Below are 11,607 nucleotides of genomic sequence, written 5' to 3' on the forward strand. Positions count from 1 at the left end.
GGCAGCAAATCATCCCCTCTCTCACGCCTTTCCTGTTTCTCTCAAACTGTCACTGTTATTAATAAAGCAGAAATCCCCCAAAATATATATCTTAGAAAAGAAAATGTTGCTGCTGTAGCTTGTAGATGAGAGCTAAAGTAATGTAGTTCTAAGATGAAACTTACTAGCACAGCATTTAGTATTCAGCGTAGGTAGACCTGCACCATACCACATACATCATTCAGTCCCAATCAAGCATCTTTATTGCATTATTGTACTGTACACTAGTAACTGTTAACAGCTTGGTGTATCTTTTGTAACAGTAACATACTCACATTTAACAGAAACAACATTAAGATAAAGACAAAAAAAATCTCACCTAGTATTCTCCGTCTATGTACAGTACATACACAAGCTAAGATTCACATTTTGTGTAGAAAATAAATGACAATGTACTGAGATGAGCTTTGTCTCCATGATAGCTACAGTGTTGCTAAGCCCTACATAATTCACGTCATTAATTACCTGGACCATAGACAATGGTTGTTTGAAAATAAAAATATATTATATTCGTTATTGTATATTCTTATATCAGAATATATGTAAATAAGCCCCCTGTACATCACTATTGTGATTCTAAATCACTGTATGAGTGTGTGTTGATGACATAGTATCATTCGATATATATACCTGCATTTGATTTTATAAGAGTGTGGAATCAGGCCACACAGGCATGAAACACAGCCTTTAAACTTGTGTGTTTGGTCAAAATTCAACAACATAAATTCAGCAAATAAAGATGGTATAGTGTATGGTAAAGAATGGCAATACACTGGAATAAAATGATCTTGGTCTGAAAACGTTTGAGTTGATACTGTCAGGGTCATAACAGACGTGACTATTAATGTTGTGCACCACCACAACAAGCGGTTTGGAAGACTACTCCTGATCGAAATGAACATTCCTACTATGTCACCGGCATTTCATAGTATCACCAAAGCTTTAAAAAAAATGGCTACACAGCTCGGAAACTGAAGAATGTAAAAACGACACACAGACTTTATCTTTCTAAAGGTAGAAGAGACAAGGCTAACAGGCCTGTCTGTCATACCTACAGCTTAAAAGGCAAGAAAATGCAGGCACATTCTGTACTGTGTACCTTTCCATGTCCTGTTCTATCACACCCTGTGGGATGGGCCGGGACAGTAAAAGCACAGTTCACAATTTTTAATTACCCGCTACAAACCCTCAGAACAGACACTGGAGGGGACACAGGTGTGAAGTAAGGAACGATGGTGGGAGATGTTTAGGGTGCACCCACACCCACACCTTCCCATAGCACCGACTCAGGCTCCATCTGCAGGTTTAACCAGCCCTGAACGTAGAACCACACACACACACACAACAGGGTCTCTCTCAGTTGTTGTTCTTCAGCTCGAAGCGGCTGTACACATGCTTGGACTTCATCTGGTTGTAGTGGTTGACCAAGTCCAGTTTGCTGTGGCCCAGGGTCATCCGGTTTTTGTCCTGCCTGTTTATGATGCCCACGGGGGAGAGGGGGGGGGGGGGGCTCTGCTGGCTCTCTGGCTCTGTCTGAGACAGGTCTGGCCCCCCCCAGGCTGTGCTGAGGGGTGGGGACCTGTGGAATGTGAAGGAGTCCTTCTCCTTGGTGGGGGACATGAAGAGGTCAGTGAGTTTGTTGAGGAGAGGGTTGGACGGGGCCCTTTTGTTAGGGGTGAGTTTGTTTTCGACCACAGGGGACTGCTGTGCATGGGACGTGTAGACCGGGCTAGGGCTGGTTTGGAAAAGCTTGTGGTCATACAGACCTAGCGCCTGGAACTTTGACGTGGTCCCTCCAACTGTCGGACGCATGAAGTCTGGAGTTTTGGATTTTGTCCAGTCAATCCCTTTCAATTGGCCAATCCCGGGCGCAGGGCATTCAGGAGCCGGGTTGTGATTGGCTCCGTTGATTCGGGTGCCAGGAGGGCTGGGATTCTGCCCGCCTCCGCTCCCTCCCCCCCTCCTCTCGGGGCTCAGGTGTGCCTTTGTCGCCTCCTTCTCGTGACCTTGGGTGACCTTGTACACGGTTGGTGCCATCCCGGGCGCTGCCTTCACGCTGGACATGCTGCTGCTGGACTGGCTGCTGGAGTTCTCTGAAGACAACCTCTCCCGTTCCCTCGACCTATCTGGGAGGAAGTCCATACCCATGCCTGGGAAGGTCATGGCGGGGTAGGCAGGGAAGCTGGGAAGGCCCTCATCCTCGGGGTTGTGGAAACAGTCTATGATCTGGGAGTCTGCATACAGGCAACGGAACTCCCGGTCAAAGCTGTCAGTGATGCGGCCTGAGAAGTGCATCATCATGTTGCTGTGGACCTGGGCGGAGAGCCACGTGAAGCTGCAGGAAGACAGGAAACAGGAAGACAGGAAACAGGAAGTGGTCAGCAACAGGAAAAAAAACACAATCACATTAGCTAAATATTTAGGACAACATAGACCCTGTGGCACAAATAGATATCTCTCTAACAAATGACATACACAATAGTTTCAGTGTTCTATTTACTACACAGCCAAATGCACAAGATACCAGTACTTGGAGGGACAACTTTAAACCTGTAAAACCGTCTACAGGAAAGTGCCCAATTAGCTTAGCCGTCTTGATACTGGTCAACTCTCTAATCTGAATAGGAAACATACAGGTGTGGTGTTAGAGCTTCCTGGATAAACTCTGTCATGGTGGTGAATCACCAACAGCTTATCTGCTTTGGGCTGACAAGGAGACCTAGGCTCGATACACACACACACACACACACGGCACATACATACAGTACACGCACACGCATACACACCGCAACATTTTGCACATGTAAAGTACACAAACACACACAGACACACACACACACACACAGAGACTATTGTGTGAGCAAGTTCACTCCAACAGCCAAAGGAAAAAAGACCAGGGCTAGTTTAAATACCATTCGACTAACCAGAACTACTTTGGTCCAGAGTTTAGCACACTGATAACTTGTGGATTGGCACGCAAGTGGGATTTTAGTTTCCAGCTGTGTCAAAAACCGTGAGTCAGGCTTTTACAGAGTGTTAAGTAATCATTGTTAAGGCACGCAATAAGAGCATTTGATAATAAGATTAGCTCCCTTACCACTGGGATCATATAACCATCATGCCTTTATGTGTTTTGTAGACAACTACTACAATTCCCTCAATGTTTGTGGATCTGTTTTCTTAAGAAGCCCTGGAACACATCCAGGAAGTTACTAGGAATTGGGTTTTGTATGAGTGCACTTCCTGGTCTCGTTATTGTTAATCTTTCGCAAGAAAAACATTAAATGACATTTGAGAGTCAAATATTTATTGCCGCTCGCCTTAAGCATACTTTGGCACACCATCACCAGCCAGAGAAGTATGCTTGAACACTGAGCCTTGTCAGCCTTGTCAGCCCTGCCCACCCTTCCTACCGCCCACACACACACACACACACCATCACATCCCTGGCTGGCAGGTGAAACACGTTCTGCTCATGATCACAGTAACCTCCGCTAAAACCTGGTCTAGTACTGAACGGTAACACAGAGCTGGAACGATACAAGGGCAGATAAAACAGAGAGTGTTTGATCTAGCTTGGGTCAGGTTCATCGACACTATAAGCAAAAGGGTGGCATATAGAACCATCTGGAACAAAAGAAGAACAGACAAGAATCAGCTCAGGAAGGAGCTGTTTGCTATCTATACAGTGTTATAGAACAGGGTTAGGTTTGGTAACAGAAGAGACCACAGTCTAAAGGGTTCCTGATAAACCCTCACTTTATAGGTCAGGCAAACCCTTCAGCAAACAGGTCTCCAAACAGGGCTATAGTGTAGTATAGCAGAGATTGTAGGACGTACACACATGGTCTTCAGCTCTCTCTAGACCCCACTAAGCTGTTAGAATCCCTAAGGGCTTCACAAGACCATGTTTGTGCAGCAGTTCCAATCACACCTTTATTACACTAGCACTGCATGCTTCCACTTGACCACTCTCTCTCTCTCTCTCTCTCTCTCTCTCAGTGTGAACTGCAAACACAGCGTTATAAAAGAGAGAGTGACAGTTTACTTATCGGTGAAGGAGTGAATGTGCACTCCAGTTTCTCTTGTTCAGACAGTATCTCTGAAAGAAGAGTTGTTACATGCACTCCAGTCCCTTCACTACTCACTGCTAGTGAACACTGACTATAATTATGGTTATTGCTCAGGTATGTTTGTTTCAAAAGATTCCAGGTTCAGTTACAGCAGCCATCCACACAAACGAGGTATTGTAGGCAGTTCAGACAGAAGGAAATCCATCACTGTATTCCCAAAACCTTTACAGTGTTTAACAAGTGTCTGCTGAATTTAAAATTCCTTTACAATTTACAAATACATTTACAATACTGAAATTTCCCCACTGCGGGACAAATAAAGGATTATCTTATCTTATCTTTATTTTAAAAAAATCATGGTATCTGCAGAATTGACCATCTGTGTTCGTTCTATTTAGATAATGCACATTGGAAGATGCACAGTCTTATACATACAGACTGGGCCTGCACATTTAAACAATATTGTGCTTGATATATGTTGTTGACAGACCACTCCTTGGCACCTACCTACGTAATACAGAACTGAGCACTTATTTCCTTGATTTTCAAAATAAGGTACTATTTCAACTACTTGCCAAAACTACATTATTGCTTTACATAAAAAACATCTCCTAAATTACATCTTCCTTTTCCTCTCATACACAGTGCTCCATTCTTCAGCACCAAGTATCATTTGTTAAGCGCTTGAAAGAAGAGCATGTTTTTTTCAAGGTAGTGAATAACATAGCACTGCTGAGTCCCCCCTAACCCCCCTCTCACCTGTATGAGCCAGCAATGACCTCCTCACAGTCAATGATCATGAACTTCTCCTGGACTTGACCTGTGAACTTCTTCCCACTCTTGGTGCAGTACGTGTCTCCACACACAGTACGGACCCTCATGTTCTGAGGAGACAAGCAGGTTTAAGAGACGGTCACACACACACACACACACATTTGCACACACTCAAGCATACACACATTCATGCACGTACGCACCCACACACACACACAAGAACAGACATACAGGACTAGTTCATATTTTGGAGTGTGGACATCTTTACATCCATCATTGTGACAATGAAAAGGTTAAATAATCTGAGCTGCAGTTTTAACTCCTTTCACCATTGCCTTTCATACCGTCACAACTGGGGCAGGATTGATTGTATCACATGTAATGCATGCAGAGTCTCCAACACAGTGAATTCTCTGTCTTATGTCAATAAAGGACAGAAAGGACCCTGTAAGGAACTTAACACCTGCCCCCCCTCCACATTCATACACACACACACACACACACATCATCCAGACAGCCGTCTTCACTCCCACTTACACCCAGGTGAGAGTTCTGTATGTCCAGAGCTGAACACATGTCAACAAAGTAGTCCAGGTTCTTCTCATCCAGCAGGATGTAGACAGGGACCTTGCGCTTGCTAGATGCCTCCATCAGGTCACACAGGAGGTCCACATCTGTAAACAGGTCCATCACAAGAGCTATCACCTGCAACACACACAGGGAAATGCTGAGTAATCATAAAATCCCAACACTCTTCTTACATTTACATTTAGTCATTTAGAAGACGCTCTTTTCCAGAGCGACTTACAGTAAGTACAGGGACATTCCCCCGAGGCAAGTAGGGTGAAGTGCCTTGCCCAAGGACACAACGTCAGTTGGCATGACCGGGAATCGAACTGGCAACCTTCGGATTACTAGCCCGATTCCCTCACCGCTCAGCCACCTGACTCCTCCACTGATTTCTTCTTGTGGTGCTTTACCGAGGAAGAGCTGGCCTAGTATCAAAATATTCTTTACATTGTAAATATATACAAATGTTGCATTTGTTTATTTTCTAAATGTGAAATGTGAATGGAATGGCTTTCTAAGTTGTGTTATGCACTTTATAATAAACCTTGCTGACATTTCCGCTTAAGAAGTGTCAGCAATTAGATCAGGATGAACACAAAACATGGAACTTGAGTCATCAAAGGCTTATTTAAATACCACCATGTCCTTATCAACATATTGAACTCCATTAATAAGTTAAGGGCTAGACAGGCCCAACTTTTCTGAAGCCAAACGAGATCGGAATATTATCTTACTTACCAAACGCACATGTATGCTCACGTCAAATTACTTTTGGACTCGGTAGCATTTTTGGGTCTCTCAGGAACGACCTCAACTCAAGAATGTCGTGGGCCTACAAACACCCTAAAACATTTTTTAAATTAAATATCCAAGCATATTTAATGGTTGATTCCTTTTAATCTAGTTATTTACCTTTTTTGCTTTATTTATCAATGACCGGATAATGTCTTTGATGTTGTGTGACTTGTCCCTCTGGAAGTATATCTGTGTTTCTGAGGGCCCATAGCGAAGCGGCTGCTCAGGCCAACCCAGCTCCAGCATTGGTGGTTCCTCGTCGGACATCATAGGAAAGTAAGTCCCGGAGGTGAGCTCGGACACTGCGTCTCCCTCCCCAAAGTCCCGGTCGGTGCTCCCGTTCGAGCAGCTGTCAGTGGGGCAGTTCTTGGCAACATTTTCGGTAATGTAACGAATTTCAAGCGGCGACAAAAAGTTCAACTCCCTCTCCTGGGTCAGAACTCGACGGTAATCCTTCTCCCCGGACTCTAGCAGTGCGTCCGTTGCCAACCGGGCCGCTTCGTTGTGGCTCAGCTCTAGAATGGAGCCCTGTCTCCATGGGTTTTTTACCTCTTCCAACCGGGTCGCGAGTTTACCCAGTGGTTTACGTCCGCTTTGCGCCGGCCTCAGTTGGTCAGTGTTTAGCATTGTGCCTGGTCAGCACGGAAATCGACGTAAATATTGCTCCACTGCCCCTGTAGTTTACAAGAAGTTTGCAAATGAAAATAGTGTGGACTAAGCCGAAATGGATGTGGCCTCTCTAGTTCCCGTTCATGACAGCGTCTGTATTCCCGGGGGCTATTTGTATTGTTGGTATTTTCATTGACACCGCCTCTTCTCTCTCTCTCTCTCTCTCTCTCTCTCTCTCTCTCTCTCTCTCTCTCTCTCTCTCTCTCTCTCTCTCTCTCTCTCTCTCTCTCTCTCTCTCTCTCTCTCTCTCTCTCTCTCTCTCTCTCTCTAATACACACACCTGTATCTAGCTACCTGTGAGCTTCTCAACAGAACGCAGCTCCGCCTTTCTGCTCACATGATGTGAAATTGAAAACCTGGCCATCCCCGGAGCCCCTCTCCATGGCAGCGCGTTGGGGGGGAAGGCTTTACGCCCAAATGTTAAACCTCAATTCTGTTAAGAGCCTCCACCACCTCCTCCGGTGGTGGAGGAGGATTACCTCCGATAAAGTAATTAGATAACAAAGAGGGATTAGAGTTCTGAAGCTTGTTGAGGCCTTTATGGAGACATCAGAACTGTTTATCATTCAACTTTTGGATTATTCAAACTCATACATTGCACCAAATAAATAGCATATTTAGTTATACTTTATCTGTATGTTATATGTGTTTATTTACATTTAGTCATTTAGCAGAGGCTCTTATCCAGAGCGACTTACAGTAAGTACAGGGACATTCCCCCGAGGCAAGTAGGGTGAAGTGCCTTGCCCAAGGACACAACGTCATTTTGCACGGCCAGGAATCGAACTGGCAACCTTCAGATTACTAGCCCGATTCCCTAACCGCTCAGCCACCTGACACCTTATGGGTTTATGGGAGTGTCTCAATGCATACATGTGTGTTTGATGATTCCCTTCATCATTCAGGAATAAGTGTGTTGCCCAACTGACTGTGAAGAACACATAAACCAGTCCTATCACCCAGGTCTCATCTTAGCTCCACTCGGCCGACTCATTTGACTGGTAAATGAGGAAGAGCTACTGTCTTTGTAGTGTCTGTGCTATTCATCTGTTTGCTCTGGAAAGGTCACATGGATGAGTGATGAATAATAACACAACATTCCATTCTCAACAAGTATTAAACAGTAATACTCTAAACAGAGCATAACCTCTTGTTGTTGCATATCTGGTAAACAACATCCTTGTGATCAACAAGTTAATTTATCTAAGCCTATATTCTGATAGATGACATCACTCTAAAGGTGATTCTAATCTACTGGTCAGCCAGTAGTCTACCAGTAGTCTTGACTGGCTGACTATCCCATATCTGAGAGACTTCCCGTCCAGCAGAAACACCATATAAAACAGATATGCATGTATGTTGAAGAGGCAACCAACTGTCAATGATTACTTCATACAGACCTACCCTATAAAACAACCTAAACATTCAACAACCTGACATTCAAAGAATGTCAATACAAAAGGTCTGAAAGAATGGCATAAAAACACAAGCTCTTTGAAATCATGCGACTGTTAACAGAAATGATAGTGACATATCAAATTTCTCTCTATCTTCTGTTCTCACAGTCACCACCATATCTTTCGAATCTTAAACAAACTGTTCAATCAGTTATTATTTTTATTCAATTCTGAGATCCACCACAGCAGAAACAAGTCTCATCCACCAATCCGGGTGCAGTGTTACAGCAACCTCAACAGTTTCCAGAATCCACTGACAAATCAGGTTTGACCAGCTGGGCTCTCACACAGGGAAGACAGGAAGTAAGAAACCAATTGAGAACAGTCATTTTGCTTTCCAGTAAAAATTATGCGTCATGGTGTTTGTGTGTGTGTGTTTGTATGTTTACAGTGTAAGTATGTACGGAAGAGTGTTCTGGGATACAAAACAGGATTATTATTTTTTTACTGTTACAAAGAATTGTGCCTATGAGCTACGGAAGCATCCGGGAATAATCAGTTCCATAATAAGTTCTGGTTGGGACCTTAGTGAGAGATTGAAACAGAGTCAGACACACTGCCACTGATGGCGTGAAAATAAGACACTGGTTTCCTTTGAACAAGATGAGGACGTCTATTGTTGATGCACAGAGAAACATTCCTGTAGTGTGAAATGTTCATGGTAGATTAACACAATGGGCGACACCCAACCCTTTCTGATAGTTTGGCAACTTTTTGTGTTCTGATACAAATAGCAGAAATAGTAAACTCAGATTTTATGACATGTATACTTTGTCCAGTTCTAAATGTTTGGGTTCCTGCCAACAGAGATTGGTGGTTCAAACCTTACTTTTTCCAAACATTCAGGGGCTCTATTTTCCCCTGTTATTTAAGATATGTTTCATATTGATATACTGTTTAAAAACCTTATATGAATTTACCCCCTGGCTTGATAGACTCTATACTAAAACTCCTGTTTAATTGGTCATCTGGAACCAGTAATGACACATTGAGTCCAGATGTTAACCGTACAGTTTTTGAATGTATTCCTTAAAATATCCACTCAGGAAATATGATTAATGCCATCAAACTAGACTGTAAACAATGTGCTAAGACTGGTCTGCTTCCAGTGTTCAGAAATCTGGCTTGCTGTCTTTCTCTTTCTGTGTCTCTCTGTTCTTCTGTCTCTCTCTGTTTTCTCTCTTTCTCTCTACTTGCATATTGTTAGTCCTGATCCGATCAATGATTGCCAGGACCTTCGACACATTTGTATGTAATGACAGTTCCTGCAGTTAATATAATTACGTATGAAATAGTAAAAAAGCAAGGCATTTGTACATCGCACGGATCAAGGATCTACTACAGTATGTGATTGCTTGCGTTGTCTTGCCATGAGGAGAAAGTATGTCAGAGAGGGTGATCAGACCATGTGATGCGTTCAGGTTTAGCTGGAGGGGAGGGCAGGTACAGAAACATAGCTGGCAGAGAGATGTGTTGGAAACACATGACCGACTCCAACTGTACAGATCCTGCCTCAGCCTGCACACAGTAGCAGGATACCCAAGCTTGCCTTATAAAGCGGCACATTATACGTGCATACTGTGCAGTGTCCTATGGTAGCTTCTAGAAGACCAGACGTTTCACACTGAACCACACTGGCATTCCTGGTGGGCTATGCCAGTGAGTAGGGGGGCATTGTCATCTGGAGACAGATGTTTCACAGTACCCTCTCTGAATAGCCAGACAAATGTCCACAGCCTATTGGATACTAGTAGCAATCAATAGAGCTTCAGTTGGACTTTCTGTCCCTCAGAAATATTGCACAGTAGTGGTCATGTAAACACTGTTTGTATCTTTAACACGATTCCTTGAATCATTCCCCCTCGCACACATTGTTTCAGTACAAAGTGTCTATTCATATGCTTTAGTTCAGGAAGGAACAGTGTTTCCAACAGGACTTGAAGACGCAAGATGGGAAAAACAAGACAGTCACTTTAGAGTGTCTGTCTGCATTAGTCATCAGGACTAGTTTTATTTATAGGAACCAAAGGGCCAGTCATGTGTTGTCAATTCAATGAACGTCCACATAAGCCAGTGATACATAATTGTATCATCAGTTTGCGTTTCTGTAGATCATCCATAATAAATAATGAAGCTTAATGCTTTCGAGTCTTGAGACATCCCATGAAAGCTCGGAGATCAGCAGAGATTATAGGTACAGGCTAATATTTAAGTGCTATGTCAAAACATTTGTCACTGTAAGGCAGGGTAGGGCCAGTTTTGTTCCTGAATAGCTACTCTTCTGTGGGTGACTAACATGATTCAGCTTGTCAACCAATTACTTATCAGAACTAAATGCACTAGCACAGGGTTGGAGGGAACATATTTCAAGGAGCAGGCAAGCTATCAAACGAAACAATTCCATAAAAAAATATTTTCACGCAGAGAGAACCATTTAGTGTTCTCCCCTGCAGCTTTCACATGCATATAGACACAAAAGTGGCTGTTCTCCAAATGTCTTCTAACCTACAACACTACTGATGAGAATAACCTATCCTTGGCTACATCCTGTGTTCAAAGCAATCCTCCCTCTGTCCTGACCGGAGTCTGGTATCAGCTCTGGAGTGTCAGGCTTGATCAGATAGCTCCAACTGCCCCCACCCAGGTCCTGGTGTGGATCCACTTGCCAACTATAGGTCATGCTGTATCTCAGGAGACTGGAGACTGGAGCCTGTAGAGTAAACAGTCTAGCTGAACAGAGCTCACACTCTGTGTGGTGACAGGACAAGATAGGTGAACTGGTTCTCCTGTGAATGGAAACAAGGGAACAAAGGAAGTGTAACCTATGTAACTTCTTTGATTGGAATCACAGATACGGTGCTGTATATTCAAACTGGGTGGAATGGTGGTAGAGGCGGTTTGGTGAGACTCACAACTCACCATAATATCTCTACCAGGTCTGGACTGGGATTGAAAAATGACCCGGGACTTTGAAACACAGACCGGCCCACGACCGTGTATTATTATAATATATATATTTTTTTTCTGCATTATGCCGCGGCCGTTTGACCGGCCGTTCGGGCAATCTCCCGACTCTCCCGACGGCCAGTCCGACCCTGATCTCTACTGTGTATGTTTGTAGTACCATCTATTTTCTGACCTGAGAAGATGCAGCTAACAGAGCTTCAGCTGTCATCTCCTGCAGCTGACCTGGGTTCAAACCCCGGCCTCTTTCACACATCAGGTGCCTC

At 43.8% G+C, this 11,607-nt stretch overlaps 1 protein-coding gene across 1 annotated transcript; it reads right to left on the reverse strand.

The window, feature by feature from the left end:
• Window positions 1-224: 224 nt before the first annotated feature.
• Window positions 225-7,306, reverse strand: fam83c (family with sequence similarity 83 member C). Its single transcript, XM_062470261.1, has 4 exons — window positions 6,369-7,306; window positions 5,424-5,591; window positions 4,872-4,996; window positions 225-2,374 (listed from the first exon to the last, which is right to left on the reverse strand). Exons 1-4 carry the CDS (start codon window positions 6,876-6,878, stop codon window positions 1,396-1,398), a joined length of 1,782 nt encoding a protein of 593 aa, XP_062326245.1. The 5' UTR covers window positions 6,879-7,306; the 3' UTR covers window positions 225-1,395.
• Between the last annotated feature and the right edge of the window lie 4,301 nt (window positions 7,307-11,607).

The sequence above is a fragment of the Osmerus eperlanus genome, chromosome 1, assembly GCF_963692335.1.
Source record: "Osmerus eperlanus chromosome 1, fOsmEpe2.1, whole genome shotgun sequence".
NCBI classification, from domain to species: domain Eukaryota; kingdom Metazoa; phylum Chordata; class Actinopteri; order Osmeriformes; family Osmeridae; genus Osmerus; species Osmerus eperlanus.

What these genes read in the sequence shown, in the direction of transcription:
- fam83c (XM_062470261.1), bottom strand. Translation starts at nt 6,878, where the DNA reads ATGCTAAACACTGACCAACTGAGGCCGGCGCAAAGCGGACGTAAACCA. An exon ending in TACAGAACTCTCACCTGGGT is followed by an intron (nt 4,997 to 5,423) that starts GTAAGTGGGAGT and finishes TTGTCTCCTCAG; the next exon opens with AACATGAGGGTCCGTACTGT. An exon ending in GTCATTGCTGGCTCATACAG is followed by an intron (nt 2,375 to 4,871) that starts GTGAGAGGGGGG and finishes GTCTTCCTGCAG; the next exon opens with CTTCACGTGGCTCTCCGCCC.